Here is a 16254-nt window from a genome sequence, read left to right as displayed (position 1 = left end):
AGACATCACCCGTTAAGTTAAATGACATGTTTCAAACACAACTTGTTTTACACAACATAATACACTTATATGCTCTCCATTGATAACCGAAGCATCCTTTTCAAATTAGCGGTATGGTCGCATTTTAGAATAAGCCATAATAAGTATTATTTGGGTTAATTTATATGTCAACTTATATATTTGAAATGTGTCGTTATAAACATTTTAAAGTGTATAAACCTAACTTAGAAAGGTAAGATGCATGAAGAGAAAATAAATGCACAAAAGTAAAGTAGACACGTAACATATAGACGTTCCCTAAGTCCAAATATTTTATATATAAATTAATAATAATATATCAAATTTATTTGGATAATAAGTGACTATAAAATAAATACCCAAAAAAGAATAACATATTTGTTATTCATCTTTTTTAACAACACACTGATTAAACCCCTGAGAAGCTCTTATGCGGGTTTGATTTCGTGAAGCCTAAACCAACCATTGAGTAGGGCCGGCCCTTAGGGGATTGGGTGGTCGACGCCCCCTGGCCGGGCAACCCAGTAGCCCGAAATTAAAAAAAAATATGTATTTTTATGAAAAGCAATATGTATATGTAATGTTTAGGGTTAGGTTAGAATAAAAACCCACTTAAGTTGTGAAAACTCTAGAAACTCATTCTCAACCACATGTTTTTAATTAAAAATTAAATCTTGTGGTCCACAATTAAAGTTAATAAAAAATGTAAAAGTTTATTTACATTTTCTCTCTCCTGAAAACTTATATAAAAATTGCTAAAAAAATGTAAAAAAAATAGCAAAACATTTTTTTTTATGTTTTCGATGTTTTTTATTAAATGTAACAACATATATTACATGTAACAAAAAAAAACGATGTTACATAGGGTTTTCACGGGTTTTCTCAACTCAAGAGGGTTTTCAAACTATACTTCTCCATAATGTTTAAACTCAATTACATAACAACTAGCTTGGCTTAGTGGCAAATTGGTGTGACTCCCAACCAAATGGTTGTGGGTTCTAGTCTAATTTGAGACATGTTTAATCCTATTTTTATACAAAAGTTTTTTACATAATTCAAATCATAACCAAGTATGTCCTTGTGAAAATTAAATTGTTTAAACCCAACAAAATACTCATTTTACTTAAGGGCTAAAATATTTTTCGCCTTCGACCTAAAATATTTTTCGTATTGTCGGAGCCGGTCCTACCATTAAGGATTCACCTAAGCTTAAACTCGAGAATATGACACATAAGTAAGATTATGACTAATATTAAACAATAGAAACTTTAGATAAACCTAAAACAAAACTACTGACCACTCCAACAAAATGATGACTTATTTTCTGGTTATACAAATAATACTCACGTGAAATAAAAGGTGATGGTTAACACATGTGAATAATTAATTTGCAAGTACAAAAATGGATATAAAATGATAGTAAGATAAGTTGAGCCAATGGCAAAGCAGGAAAGTTGTGGATAAGTGTTCACGTGGTGTGCATGTGCATGTGCATGTGCATGTGCATGTGCATGTGCATGTGCATGTGCATGTGCATGTGCATGTGCATGTGCATGTGCATGTTACTTTTAGAAAGCGATATCATACATTATTATTCGTAATAGCAATTATTTTGTTTTGGTCTAATTTTAGAAAATGTTATTTGTTGAAGGGCTTGTAATGTAAATTATTTGGCTGCTGACAGGAGTCATCTACCACGTGTCTATTTTCTGGAACACGTTGTAACCTCCACCAGGTCCACTATCTAGGGATGAGCTCCGGACGATACGGGTACCGACTGGTAGTGATTTCAAAAATTTTGAAAATGTTTGGTATCGGTACCGATACCGAAATGTTCGGTTCAGTACCGGTATTTTATGCAACATTCAGGAAATACTGGTACCGTACGGTACCGATACTTTTACTCAAAAGTTGGTACCGATTCGGTAGCGGTACCGAAAACGCGCATCCTTACCACCACCTCTATTGAATCATGGCACGCATATATAAGTAGGAATGTATGCGAGATGTAGTCGGAACACATATGCTGGTAATAGTGACGGATACAAGAAATTTTTATACGGGGGGCATAATATGGCGACAGACTGACGATAGCCGCAGTTGGCTGATGTGACGCGATGGGAGGCAGATTGCAGAATATGAGAAGTCTAGCGATCATATGGCAAGATCAAAAATTAAAATTAACCAATTAGGATTAGATTTAAATTGGTTTAGGCATCCGGCTTAAAGTTTTGGATGGCCGATATTTAAACTAAAATATAAAAACTGGGCTACTTACATTACCCTACAAACTAAAATTAGACGGTGGGCCTTGGCCCACACTTCCACGACTATAAATTATTCATTGGCTGATAATCACGTAACATATTATAATAATCAATATATCTAAACCAAATAAAATAAAGTGTTTATTTTCATGATATTACTTTTTTAAGAAATTAACTTAAGAAAATGTTAGCCGTTTAAAAATCGCGCCCCGGGTTAGGGTGGGGGTTAAAATAAAATAGAAAGAAATATACAGTTAAAGATGAGTAAAGTGTAACTAATAACTCATTACGTGGATGAAGAACAAAAGACAAATTTGTCCTCCTAGTATTAGGTGTTGTAGCATAAATTTTAAATCTTCTAATTACTTACAATTTGTCTTACATTTTACATGGAAAATGTATTATATGCCATTTAAAAAAATATATTATAATATATAGTATAGATATACACACATCATATATAAAAAAATTCTTATAAAATTTATTGAAAATATTTTTCAATACATTTATAAGAATTTTTTTATATATGATGTGTGTATATCTATACTAAATATATTTTTTATTGAAAATATTTTTACGCCCTGCTTGCGGTGCGCGCATATAATGTATATATGTGTGAACCCTCGGGTGGGCAAAAGTAAAATTGCACTAATTTTGACGTTATTTTACTAATCTCGTGAAAATAACGTTAAAAGTGGCGGAAGGTTAATCAGGCATCATGTGATGGCGTTGATAGCCGAAAGACAAGGGCACATGCACCAATCAGCCGGTGTCCCGATGATTGAGTGTTATGTGCCTTATGTCCAAGGCTTGATGCAAAACTACTATCGAGCCGGGGGTCTCACCGGAAGCAGCCTCTCTATCCCTATGGGATAAAGGTAAGGCTGTCTACATCTTACCCTCCTCAGACCCTACCATAGCATTGCTATTGGTGGGATATACTGAGTACGATGATGATGATGATGATGATGATGATGATGATGATGATATTTTTAACTGCTTAAATGCCATTTTGTGCCAAAACTTTTTTACTTTTTAGGTTTATTCTTGTAGCCCAAAAACAATATGCTTTTTAGGTTTATTCCTGCATTTATTTTAATTACAAACAATAACTATGACCATGGTTGGCATGGTCCATGGTCCATGAGAATGTTAGGAAGCACCTCTACTAGCTTCTTTTTGTAACAATGGTCCAATAGTGATGTGGGTTAGCTAGTCGGCTAAGTTAGCCCATGACATTCCTGGTCCACCAGGTAGATTAGAGCATTAGCGGTACACAAATAAGTTTTTAGTCAAATCGGATCGGTTTTTAAACCGGTTTGATTTCGATCCAAAAAGGTCGAAAAATGGTTTTGGCTCACATCGGTTAGGTTTGAAACCGATTTTTTTGTAGGATAATCTCGACCTATACAAACGGCTTATGAAAAGCTATTTATTGAATTAGACCGGTTATAGATCTTGAACCGATTCAGATGTGCACTTCTAGGTTGGATCGGTTATAGGTATGTTAAGAATTAAATCTCAGCTACAATAAAAAATTGGTTAGATAGTTCTTTGGGGTCAAATCCTTGAAAAACACCGTATGTCAGTTCAGTTGGATATAATTATAGTTATACGCATTGAAACTGAATATATAACTATATTATATAATTTTAAATATAACAAATGAATTTTAAAGTGATAAATAACGTTGGAGTGTTTGATAGTTCGCATTTGATTCTGGATTTATTGTAAGTTGATCAGAATCGCAATAGATAGATATTAGTCACATATTATAAACAAACCTTATGACAGCAGTGTCGACCCTGCATGTGTTATACCGGGCCACACACTATCATGGGGTTTCTGCGTATGATAATATAATATATAATATTGAAAGTCGATTGGTTATGTAGTTCTTCTCACATTTTGAAAGTATTGAACTTTGTAAATCGAGAAACTTGATGAAATTAATTTCAATTCTATTGCTAAACAAACATGTTAAAAATGGATGTGAGATTTTAATTCTAACAAATTTTATAAACCAAACACACCTTGTCATATTAATTCAGCAAAATTATTAACCACAAAACAAAAATATATATGAGCATTACATGATTAATTTATGTGTAAAATAAACATATGAATATGAATGTTAACAAAACACCAACACAAGCTTTGTAACCGAACCAAACAGTTGACACTGACCATTCTCGGTTAGCAAAATTAAATAAAGCATTACATGTGTTCGTGAAATGTTCACGAATATGTTCATTTCCTTAATGAACGAACGAACCAAAAATTTCATTCCGTCAGATGTTCATGTACTGTTCTCGATTAAATTTATTTTCTTCGCGGACGGACATGAACAAGAAATTCCATTCTGTTTGTGTTCATGAACTGTTCACAAACAAGTTCATTTCCTTTATGAACGAACACGAACAAGAAATTTCGTTCCATTAGGTGTTCATGACACGTTCATGAGCAAGTTCATTTCCTTAATGAACAAACACAAACCAGAAATTTCGTTCGGGTAGGTGTTAGTGAACAACAGTTAACTTGTCAGATAAAAATAAAACAGACGAATATGAACAAGGCCTTGTCCAATACTCTAGTTCGGTTCGTTTACAGCCCTAGGTACGATTAGATTGATCTAAATAATAAAATCATATATTCAAAATATGAAACATCATGAATTCATTAATGCATTCCCTAGTTGAATGAGCTAAGCAACAATTCTTATTGCTTAGCTTTACAAATCCAAATTCTAAATAGTAGATGACATCTATATATTCTATTCATCTTTATATATTTTGTATCCACTATAGTTTTAGTTTTCAATCACTCCTAGTGGTGTTGATTGAATTGAAAGAAGATGTTTAACATCACCAATATGTAAACTATGTTGGCCCATAGGAATCCTTCTAATCCCACTTTTATCAACCACACTCAAGAATTTGCACACATGGATATTAATCGGCACTCGGATATTTGCCCGTGCTGGCACGTGCACCTTCGCAAACGCCACCAGCTGTTTATGTGGGCCCCAGTGGCCCACTGGTGGCGTTGAGTACACCAGCATTGTGTGGGACCCGTCTTTGGACCCCACATTCTTCACATCCATTTGTAGAGTGACCGTAAGCCCACCACATTTGGCGTGGGTCACTCTTACGTCGTTGGTGACTGTGGTTGTGTTTTTGTGGCGCCCGTCCACTGGGACCATGAACAGTGCGGGTGCACTTGCGAGTGTGTGGATGATATTTGAGTAGCCTAGCCCGTGCCCGAATGGGTACACGACTGGGCCTTTGTAGAAACGGTAGGTTCGGCCCGGGTAGCCCGTTGCTTGGTTTGATCTCATGTCCATTGTTGTCATTGGTACACTTCTTAGGTAATCTTGATGATACCAAGTCATTGGTAACTTTCCTCCTGAAAGAGAATTTAAAAGTTATATTAGTTGAAATTAGAGGCTTGTAAACTAGGGGTGCGTGTGGTGAGGTTCGGTGTGGTTTTGGGCCAAAAACAAAAACTTCGGTTTTTGGATATTTGAAACCATTTAAGTTTCGGTTTCGGTTCGAGTTTTCGGTTTTGATCATTTAAGCTTGAAAATTTTAGGCCAAAAAATAGTTGGCCAAAAATATACAAGTTACATATTTATTAAATTCTTATAAATTGTTTAGAATAAAAATTTAAAAATAAAAATCTAGTAATTCGGTTCGGTTCGGTTTTTCGGCTTTTATTACATGCAAAACCAAAACCGAACCGTAAGTTCGTTTTTTATAAAAACGTAAAACCAAACCATGAATTTTTGTTTCGGTTCGGTTTTTTCGGTTTCTTACACACCCCTACTGTAAACGAACCGAACATTCAGGGAACTGTTTGGCAGGAAGTTCGTTTATTTAATAAATGAACGAAGATGAACACATGTCTCATTCTTTCATTTATGTTCGTCAATATACCTTTGTTTAAGTTTGTTCGTTTACGTTCGTTAATATACCCAGTTCATTTTTTAGGCGCATTGTAATTTTAGTCTAGTTTTAATAATTTTTTAGGCTCAATACGTTGTTCACTTTTACTTTTAATTGGTTTTAGCTCAGCTATGTTCGTTCGTTTACATATGTGAACCATTCATTTATGTTGCTATAAAACGAACATAAACGAACATGTTCAGTTTCTTAAGGAACGAGCAGGGTTGTCTCTGAGAATTGTGAAAAATTTTTGGGCTGAAGGAGAAAAAAAATTTGGGCCTTAAATTAGTTGAGTAATTGGGTTTAAACATTAAGAATACTTTTTTTTTCAAAAAAAAATATATAATTTAAAAATAAAAATAAAAATTTGGGCCTATCGGGGTGTCGGTCCGGGGTCCGTCAACCACCCGGCCCTGCCTCATAGCCGGCTCTGGTAACAAACATGAACAAGAAAACCCCATTCATTTAATTGTTCGTGCTCGTTCAATTCATTAACACGTCTAGAGGTGGCCCTATAAACTATACCTGGATTATGGGCTCCAAACAATACATCAGCAATGGCTGCACCGCCAGCTTGGCCCGGGTAACCAGCCCAAACAATAGCGCTGATCCGCGGGTCATTTTCAGCAAAAGACACATCAACAGGCCCACCAGACATCAACACTAAAATAGTTGGGCCCCTTGAGGCTGCAGCAACTTTAGATACAAGTTCTTGTTGGTACCCGGGTAAAAGCAGCCCATCTCGGTCTTTAAACTCGGCCTCGATTGACTGGTCCAAACCCATTACCAACACCGTGGCATCCGCTTCACGGGCTGCCCGGATTGAACCACCGAAAAGGTGTGCGTTTTTGCAGTGCACGTCCGGGCAGCCCCCCCCATGTATTGTCTTTGTGTATCTTGATATTCCTTGGAGTGGTGTTGTGTATCCACAAGCAATACCTGTCAAATTTAGAAAAAAAAAAAAAAACTAAATAAAAGTTTCGCATTACTGTTTTTTTGTTTTTTTTTATGCAACTAGTTGGTAGGTGGTTAAAAAATCCGAATATGTATCCGAAATATCCGACGAATCCGAATTTTCGGATTTAGATGGTGATTTTGAAAATTTTTGCCGATCTATCCGAAAATTTTTTAATTATTAAACTATAAATATTATTTTGTTAATTTCGGATAATTTTTCGGATTTTTTAGATAATTTTCGGATAGTTTTCGGATACTTTGGATAATTTTTTGGATGTTTCAGATATTTCGGTCATCCAAAATATTTTTAAAAGTAGTTCTTAAAATTTTTTATAATTATTATTTTTTTTCCAGATTTTTGGATATTCGGTTCACTATCCGATTGGTCCGGATATCCGACTTTGAACACCCCTGCTAATTGGAGTTGTCTAACGTGATGTGGCAGAGATTTTGTACACGCATATCTACAATTTGACGGACTAACCTATCAAAACACGTGCGAAAATCATTTACGAAAGCAAAATGTACTTTACTTTGAATACATCTCTGTTTTCAATAAAATTTGTAACGGAGTGTTGAAAAAATACAATTAAACATGGCTTTGTATTTAAACTTTTTAAAAAAAATTGATGAAGAAAAATTATTAGAAATAAAACTAAGATGATAAATAAAATATTATCAAAATTTAAAAGCGTTAAAGACGTATATTATTTATAGTATGAGCAGTGAAACTTAATGGCAAAAAAAAAAAAAAAAAAAAAAACTATACTAAATAAAAAAAGTTTCACATTACTCTCTTTTTTTAATACAGCTCTGTTTTCAATAAAATTTATAAGGGACTGTTGAGAAACTACAATTAAAAATGGCTGCGTATCTAGAATTTTTTTAAAAAATTGATGAAGAAAAATTATTAGAAATAAAACTAAGATGATAAATAAAATATTATCAAAATTTAAAAGCGTTAAAGACGTATATTATTTATAGTATAAGCGGTGAAACTAATACCTGCATAGTTTCCTATCATTGTAACAGTAACATCTGAGTTAGGCCCTATGACAGCAACAGTTCGGTGTCGTTTAGGCGACAACGGCAGTGACGGCCCATGGTTCTTAAGAAGAACTATCCCTTGTCTTGCTGCTTCAAGGGCTAGCTCTTGGTTAGCCGGTGTGCACACGTCTCGTGGACCAAGATGACCGAATGTCTGGGATGATGGCTCACCATCAAACATGCCTAACCTCATTTGAACCGTAAGCGTGTTAAACAATGCACTATCGACGTCGGTCTCTTTCAGCAGGCCTCGGTCAACTGCACCTTGTGTGTGCACTGCTAGGAACGGACCGCAATCCAAATCCAAACCTGGAAACATCATGTAACTAGTTTTGTTATGTAAACTTATGACTAGATGTCGAAACTTGTATTTTAATGTAGACGAAGACGTTTTAGCGATGAAATATAGTATTTATTGGTGTGACCTGCTTTTATTGCATCGGCTGCAGCTTCTTCAGGAGTCGCGGTGTAGTGTTGGTTGTCGTAAAATACTCCAACCGAGTCGCAGTCTGAGACGATGTACCTTTTTTTTGGAAACAGTGGCCACGTCATAAAAACATAAATAAGGGTGTCAAATAGATTGTGTTTGTGGGACCCGAAAATCATGTCATGCACGTGACATGAACATGACCTGTCTAACCTGAAAGTTCTTTTACAATCGTGTATGAAATAATTACGTTTAAACTTCAAAACTTGATGCTCATTTATTGTGTCTATATTCATTTGGCACAATAAATCCGATCATTTTAAGTTACCATATAAAAAGCACATTACAAAGAAAAGTTAAAAAATTAAACAAGTCAATCTTTCACGTTGATATAGGTCATAGCCATAACTCGCTTAGCCAAACGTGCGTGTGGGTCCAACCTGAAATTGGCTCGACCCTGTTTAGAGTTCACCTGACCCGTGAATTTTAGTGTGTTTTATTTATTTATTTACTTTTTTTTTACCATTGTTCGAAGTTGTACCGCTAGATTTAATAGGACATGTACTATTGTACCATTTGACCTTATTATAGTCTATCATCTTAAACTTTATTAGCTATACGATTTTAATTTTTAAATACCCGTCAAGTCGCCAAGCCCCACGAATGGTGTCACGAAGAAGTCTAGGGTCGGCGCAAGTCGGAATGCCGTTGACTTGATTGTAAGAGCACATTACACTTGCTACTTTCCCTTGCATAACACACTGTCTAAATGGTACTTCAAATGTATCCACCATTTCTTGTTTGCTTACCTGCATTTGCATAATATAATCTTTTTACTTTTACTTTATATAAAGAAACTGTCTTTCCTTTTCTTTTTCTGGTGGAAAATAGGCTTTCTTAATAGTTACTTGTTCTCTCAATTACACATCACAATCGTTTAACGAGTTTAAACAATTGTCAGAAAGTTAGGATGTTTATAAACCGCTAAAATTGTCTAGTTTAGTGGTTAAAACTTTGGTCCACGGATCGGTTTTGACAGGTTAACGATTTGATTGATGGTTTGTAACTTGGAACTGTCAGTGTAAATCGGACCTCCCTCTAAGTTCCAGGGCCGTATTCGAGTATTTAAATACCTCGGCCGAGCCGAAATAAAAAGTCCCATAGCCTTTAACGAAATATATAAGCTAATTTTTTTTTATGTGAGAATTAATGTTATAACAATAAACATAGAAAAATATATTATTAAAATTAAATACCATAATAACTAACGATTAGCCAATGATTCATGAAACTCTCCTAACATTGGAAAAAAAAATAGCTTGGTCCTTGGTGGCTAGCTTGGTCAACCGTGGAGGAGCCTGGTGGTTAACAGCAAACCAACAGTGGTGGTCGGCTGGGTTGGTCGTTATTCAGCATTCGCAAAGAATGAAGAAACCAAAGAGAAATTTCAATCGACCGCTATTTCTTTTATTTTGCATCAGGTTTTTATTTATTTATTTTTTTTAGTTTTTAGTTTTAGTTTGGGTCAAATAATTTAAACTTTGATTAAATGGATTATGGATAAAAAAGAATTTTAGGCCCAATAATTATAAGATGGTATGGAGCAATTCATATTTTATAAGTTTTATATTTTTCAACTAGATTTTATCCCCCTTATTACGGGGGTTGTTTTACATTATTCGTTTTCAATATTAATATATGTATATTTGGATTTTAATTTTATTTATTGTAAGAAAGTTAATAATTAATATACTTGAGGTTTGATGATAAAATGGTTTCACAAATAAATGATATGTTATAATCCGGTTTAAAAGCTATCTGGGTTTGGTGATACCCATTACCCATTTATTTTCTTTATTATAAAATTGTTTCTTAATTATAAATAATATCTTTTTTTAATAAAATTGTATATTAATTTTGAGTATATCCCTATTTTATAGGATTTTCATATCAAATATTTGATGAGATGAATTTTTAATATAATGAGATGTTATAACCCGTTTAAGAGCTATATGGGTTTGGTGAGACCTTTACCCGTAAATTCGAGTCAAATGCGTGAGAAACCTTCATTTACAAATTAAACAATCTGATGGCTTGAGAGAATGATTGTTTTACATTTTTCTTTTTTTTAATATTTACTTTTTGGATTTTAATTTTCTTTATTATCAGAAAGTTAATAATATACTTAGGGCTTGATGATGAAAAGGTTTCATAAAAAAATGATATGTTATAACCCGTTTAAAAGTTATCTGGATTTGGTGACCCATGACTCGCTTATGTTTTTTTACTATAAAATTGTTTATTAATTATAAATAATATATTTTTCTTTTTAAATTGGATATTAAATTTTAGTATATCCCTATTTTGTAGGATTTTTCTATCAAATAATTGGTAAGATTAATTTTAATTTAATGAGATGTTATAACCCGTTTAAGAGCTATCTGGTTTTGGTAAGACCAATACCAATGAATTTGGGTTAAATCAATGAGAGACCTCAATTTAAAAATCAAACAATCTGGTGACTTCCATAAAAGGGGGAAGCGACCACATCGCGACACGTAGGATTTAAGGAGTTTCTTTTATATATATTATAGATGTATATATAAAAATATAGATGCAAAAAATTTTAACCCCTAAAAATTACGTGTCCCGGCCGAATGTCCAACATGCAGTCTGGCACTACCCACCAGATAGACATGCCTCTAACCTTTATTAATTTTTAAGCACGTGTACATTATGTTTTAGAAAGAGAAATAAAAAGATGTAAAGTTGAATAAAAAAATGCTTTATCTCGTATTTATTTAAATGAAGTATAAAACTATGCATATATCCGTATAGCATATGCACACATTTCCATTTAGAAAAGGCGATATAAATACCATGCTTTTTTAAAATATGCATGTATTAGAACATTCTCAACCCACCTTCTATTTCTAAACCAAAAATTATACTAAAACTCACTACATTTTCTCTTTCTATTTCAATTAAATAATACTTTTTATACCTTTTATCATTGACTTTTCTCTTTCCTTCACTCACAGCCACTTTCAAAATATATTAAAATATTATAGAGGGTGAACAGTAACTTTTCAAATATACAGAAAAATCAATACTTTTTATAAAATATAAAAACCCTTCACTCACAACACCCTAAATCACTCTCTAAATTATAAAAACACCCCTCGTATAAAATAAGGATTGGATGAGAATGCTCTTACTAGTCAATTTATATAACAATGTTTGCACGCTTCACGTTTCTTAAATTATTATTTTCTATAAAAGTTTACCTTGGCGTTAAAATGGAATCGATCAGTACCACTCCAGTTATCAAGATCATAAGCCGTATAATGTTTACAACAGGCAGCCACTTTTAACAGGTCACCAGGCAGGTTACCTTGTAGTCCCCTAACATACCGAGACGCATACTCACCGGCTACGATCGGGTCCTCACCGGGTGTCTCTTGACCCCGGCCCCACCGCGGGTCCCTAAATATGTTTATGTTTGGACTCCAATATGTTAATCCACCCATGCCTCCATTGTACATTGCCCTTGCTTCATCAGAGACAACCTGTAAACCATAGATCTATATATCATAGCACATCAAATCAATCATAAGCTTTAATAATAAATTTTAGAGCTAGCCACTTGGTTTCAAGAAACGACAAACCAAACTTGGCTGGGTCAGATGGGTTACCTAAACAGACAGTTTTACCAGTTTGACAGTTTAAAACGGTTTTTTTTTTTCATACTCTTTTAAAAGACAGAATTACAAATTTTGTCCTTTAAACATAGCTGATTTACGGATCAGGTCCTTTAAAAAGTTTACTTGCAGGCGGTGTCTTTTATGGAACATGTTTATTTGATTTTCGTCCTTTTGACTAACGGTCATCCAAAAATCCAGTTAAGTGATATCATGTGAGCTGCACGTGACGGACAAATTTGTAATTTAACTTTCACCTAATAAAAAAAACAACTAAATAGTATATTTTAGAGTGGTGAGCCCCATTCCATCTTCATCTTTAACAAAGCCGTAACCCACCAGCTTCCATTGCAGCCACCACCACCATCCCTCAATTGAGTTGTTTGATTAAACCTGTCCTACAATTTCTGCCTCTCAATCTTTCCCCCTTCTGAAAACGACGCTCCAACCACCAACCATCTTCACGTGAGGGATTTCTTCATGCCATAGTCGTATAACAATGGTTGTCGGTTTGAATGCTTCAAGGCACTATTCAAAAAAGCTTAGGTTAATCATATGCTATTCAATAACCCAATAGCTTAATGCTTCAAGATCTTATCTCAAATTTCTATTTTAACAAACTTGATTTGTGCTATACAAGAATCCATAATAGGGAAAGTTGGAGAAGAACACCTAACAATGGTGGTATGTTTACTAGCTTAGGGTTTTTTTTTATGAAGATGAAGATGGTGGTCGAATAGGTGGTGTAGTTGATGATGGTGGGTTAGGCTTTGTTAAGGATGATAAAGTGAGGATGGAATGGGACCCACCACTTACTATTTAGTTGTTTTTTTATTAGGTGAAAGTTAAATTACAAAACTGCCTGTCATATGATATCATTTAACTGGATTTTTGGATGACCGCTAGTCAAAAGGACAAAATCATATAAACATTCCATAAAAGACGTCGCCTGCAAGTAAACTTTTTAAAGAACCTGATCTGTAAATCAGCTATGTTTAAAGGACAAAATTTGTAATTCTGTCCTTTTAAAATAAGTAGTTTTTATTAATATTTTTAAATGATAAAAGATAGGTCATAGTGTTAATTAAAATATAGATAACCACACATTTTAAAAATAAAAATATAAATTTGTCACCCTTCTTAATTTGTTTAGGTTTTGACTGTTGTATTTATTTTTTACTGTTTCTCAACAGGTCTGGTTTTAACATATATTAGGCTGAGGGGTGTGGGGCTTCAACGGGAGCGCTAGAGCCCCTCCGCTCGCGCCCCCAGGGGCTAGCACCACACTACCGGGGCGCGAGAGGGGCGCTAGCGGGGCGCGAGCACGAAAAACAAAGCAGGTGTGATGGGGTTAGCGGCAGAGGAGAGCGTAAAGTGACATAGGGGAGTGTGCCGCTAGCCGTTGGGCTCTTATTTAATTAAAAAAAAAGTTTTTTTTCCTATATAAAACCCATTTCACATAAAACAATCACCACAACTTCAAAATAAAACCCAAAATCAACCCATCTTCCCAACTTTTTTTTAAAAAAATGGCTGGAAATTGGTACCCAAACCTAGATTCAGATTATATTGACGACGATCTATGGTCGTCATCGCACAAACCGATGTTTTATTCGGAGCCGCAACAATCATCCGGCTTTCAACCATCCAACATACAACCGTCTCCTAACTTTGTTGTTCCGGAGACACAAGAATCACACGGTGAAGCTACGGGACCAAGAAGACGCGTCCACCGGAAAAAACAAGTTGCAACGGACGGGTCGGGACCGGCTTCGACTCCGAGGACGAAACGGAAAACCACTCCGTGGTCATCGGATGAGAAGGAAGCCTTGTGTCGGGCTTGGATAGTCATTTCTGAGGATCGGCATTGCGGTAATTGTTTTAACGTTTTTAAAAATGATTTTTAATAAAAAAGTTAAATAAAAAAGTTAAATGGAAATGTAATTTATTTATTCATTTTGCAGCCGACTACCAAAAGAGCAAGATTTTTTGGACAAAGGTTAGGGAGACGTTCTATACGCTCGTTGGGAGTACAGAGCGGAACGTCGATATGATTTCGGGTCGGTGGTCCGAAATCAGAAAATTTGTCGGCTTGTTTACTAATCTTTTCAACAGGAACAGCGGTCGTATGAGACCAAGTGGCAGTGATGATTTGGCGGTTTACAATTTCACGGTCGAAGAGTGGAAGCAGGAGTGTTTGCGGAGGTATGGGACGGTGAAGACGTGGGACGATTTAAAGTTGTGGGAGAGGTTGAAAAGGTGTTCCAAGTGGGTTGAGCTGGTGGCGCCGGACGTTGAAGCGGAAGTACGGCCGAAACGGACTAAAACTAGTTCGTCTGGAGCGTATAGCACTTCAATCGGGTCGGATTGCCGCGTTGGATTCGACCTAAACATTGCGGAGGAGGAAACGTCTTCACCGCCGAGGAGGCGGCCATTGGGAAGGGACGCCAAGGGGAAAAAACCGGCTGAGGGGGAAGCCGTAAACATCGCCAATCTTGTTGAATCCCTCAATAAATTCAACAAAACCATGGAGGTGGTCTCTAATGACAAAAAGGAAAAAAGTCGAATGAGAGATTTGGACTTCCTTACTAGAGACTTCAGTAACCTAAATCCGGTCGATCAAATGCTAATGGAAAAGCAAAAGGAACGTATCCGAAAGAGGTTGATCGAAGAAGACCAAGCCGAAGAATAAGAATAATGTTTTTTTTATTACTTTTATTTTTATTTTATTTTTAGATATTAATGTGTGTTTTTTTTAATAATTTATGAGTTTTTTTAATAATACGTTTTTTGAATATATTTATAAAAAAATAAAAAAAAAATCCGCTGGAGCCCCTCCACACCAGGGCCAGGGGCTCCAACGGGGGCTCCAATACCCCCCTTATCCAGTTTCTCTCTCTGCCACACGTCATAATATTATTGGCTGGAGCACCCACTAAAGCCCCATTATAGTCCCCCACACCCCTCAGCCTTATATTAGAAACAGGAAAAGATATCATTTTTTTTAACAATCTTGGAAATGGAGTAAGTGTTTAATTTAATTATATTTGTATTTTGACAAAAATAGGCAAGGCATATTGCCTTTAGAAAAGCCTTACACATAAAGGTGGATAAGAATATTACTTTAAATGACATAAATACCCTTGTTTCGTTTATCCAACAAATCATTGATGCGAGACATCATATGCATAAATGTATCATATTCGAAATTCGTAAGTGTAAAACAATTTAATTATTAAAATATTTTATTATTGTTATTATTATTATTATTATTATTATTATTATTATTATCATCTTATACGGTATCAGGGCGCAAATAAAATGATACTCACCCGTCCGATTTCTTCCCATAATGACGTATTAAATGAAGCCGCAGTAGTAATAACCTGCGGGAATGCAGTGGCCCCAGGGAAGTCACCACCGAACCTCGTCCCGGGGCCCACATTTGACACACCATGTAAAGCCTCCGACCACCACTCATACTCATCCATCCCCAAACGTGGCACCGCGGCCGCTTTATTCACTAACAACCCGATTTTCTCCTTAAACGTTAACCGACTTAGCAAATCCCTCACTCTATCCCCCGCGGGCAAGCGAACATTGCAAAACGGCAAATCTTTCACAGCGGCATTTGTCAGGTCACATGCGAATGGCCGCCTGGCATTGCTAGAAGGCCAAGAAACATGTAGTAGTGTGATAAAAATAACAAAAGAGTGAAGTATGGTGGTGGTGGAGGCCATATTATTATTATTGGTGGTGGTGATGGTGAAAATTGCATAGGGTATAGAGGGGTTTATATATAGTTATACACAATCATTGAAGTTTGGGTATGGGCAAATTGGTTGATGCAAAGGGAATCACTTTGATCAGTAACTTATGAAAAGGAAAAAATA

The 16254-nt window shown here is 35.3% G+C and overlaps 1 protein-coding gene across 1 annotated transcript; it reads right to left on the bottom strand.

Annotated features, from left to right (window-relative positions):
• Positions 1-5072: 5072 nt before the first annotated feature.
• On the bottom strand, positions 5073-15988 carry LOC143544821 (putative beta-D-xylosidase 2). Its single transcript, XM_077036822.1, has 7 exons — positions 15694-15988; positions 11948-12229; positions 9300-9469; positions 8659-8756; positions 8192-8542; positions 6755-7168; positions 5073-5690 (listed from the first exon to the last, which is right to left on the bottom strand). The coding sequence occupies exons 1-7, from the start codon at positions 15850-15852 to the stop codon at positions 5095-5097; spliced, it is 2070 nt and encodes a 689-aa protein (XP_076892937.1). The 5' UTR covers positions 15853-15988; the 3' UTR covers positions 5073-5094.
• Between the last annotated feature and the right edge of the window lie 266 nt (positions 15989-16254).

Source organism: Bidens hawaiensis, unplaced genomic scaffold, assembly GCF_021521415.1.
Source record: "Bidens hawaiensis isolate Kalapana, Puna unplaced genomic scaffold, B.hawaiensis_p1.1 tig00013755_1, whole genome shotgun sequence".
Classification (NCBI taxonomy): Eukaryota; Viridiplantae; Streptophyta; class Magnoliopsida; order Asterales; family Asteraceae; genus Bidens; species Bidens hawaiensis.
This window is presented reverse-complemented; position numbering and strand designations above follow the sequence as displayed.

Excerpts from the sequence above, each read along its gene's own strand:
- LOC143544821 (XM_077036822.1), bottom strand. The coding sequence starts at position 15,852 with ATGGATGAGTATGAGTGGTGGTCGGAGGCTTTACATGGTGTGTCAAAT. Across the intron at positions 7,169-8,191 it reads AATGATAGGAAACTATGCAG|GTATTGCTTGTGGATACACA; the intron begins GTATTAGTTTCA and ends TAAATTTGACAG. Across the intron at positions 5,691-6,754 it reads GTTTGGAGCCCATAATCCAG|GAGGAAAGTTACCAATGACT; the intron begins GTATAGTTTATA and ends ATTCTCTTTCAG.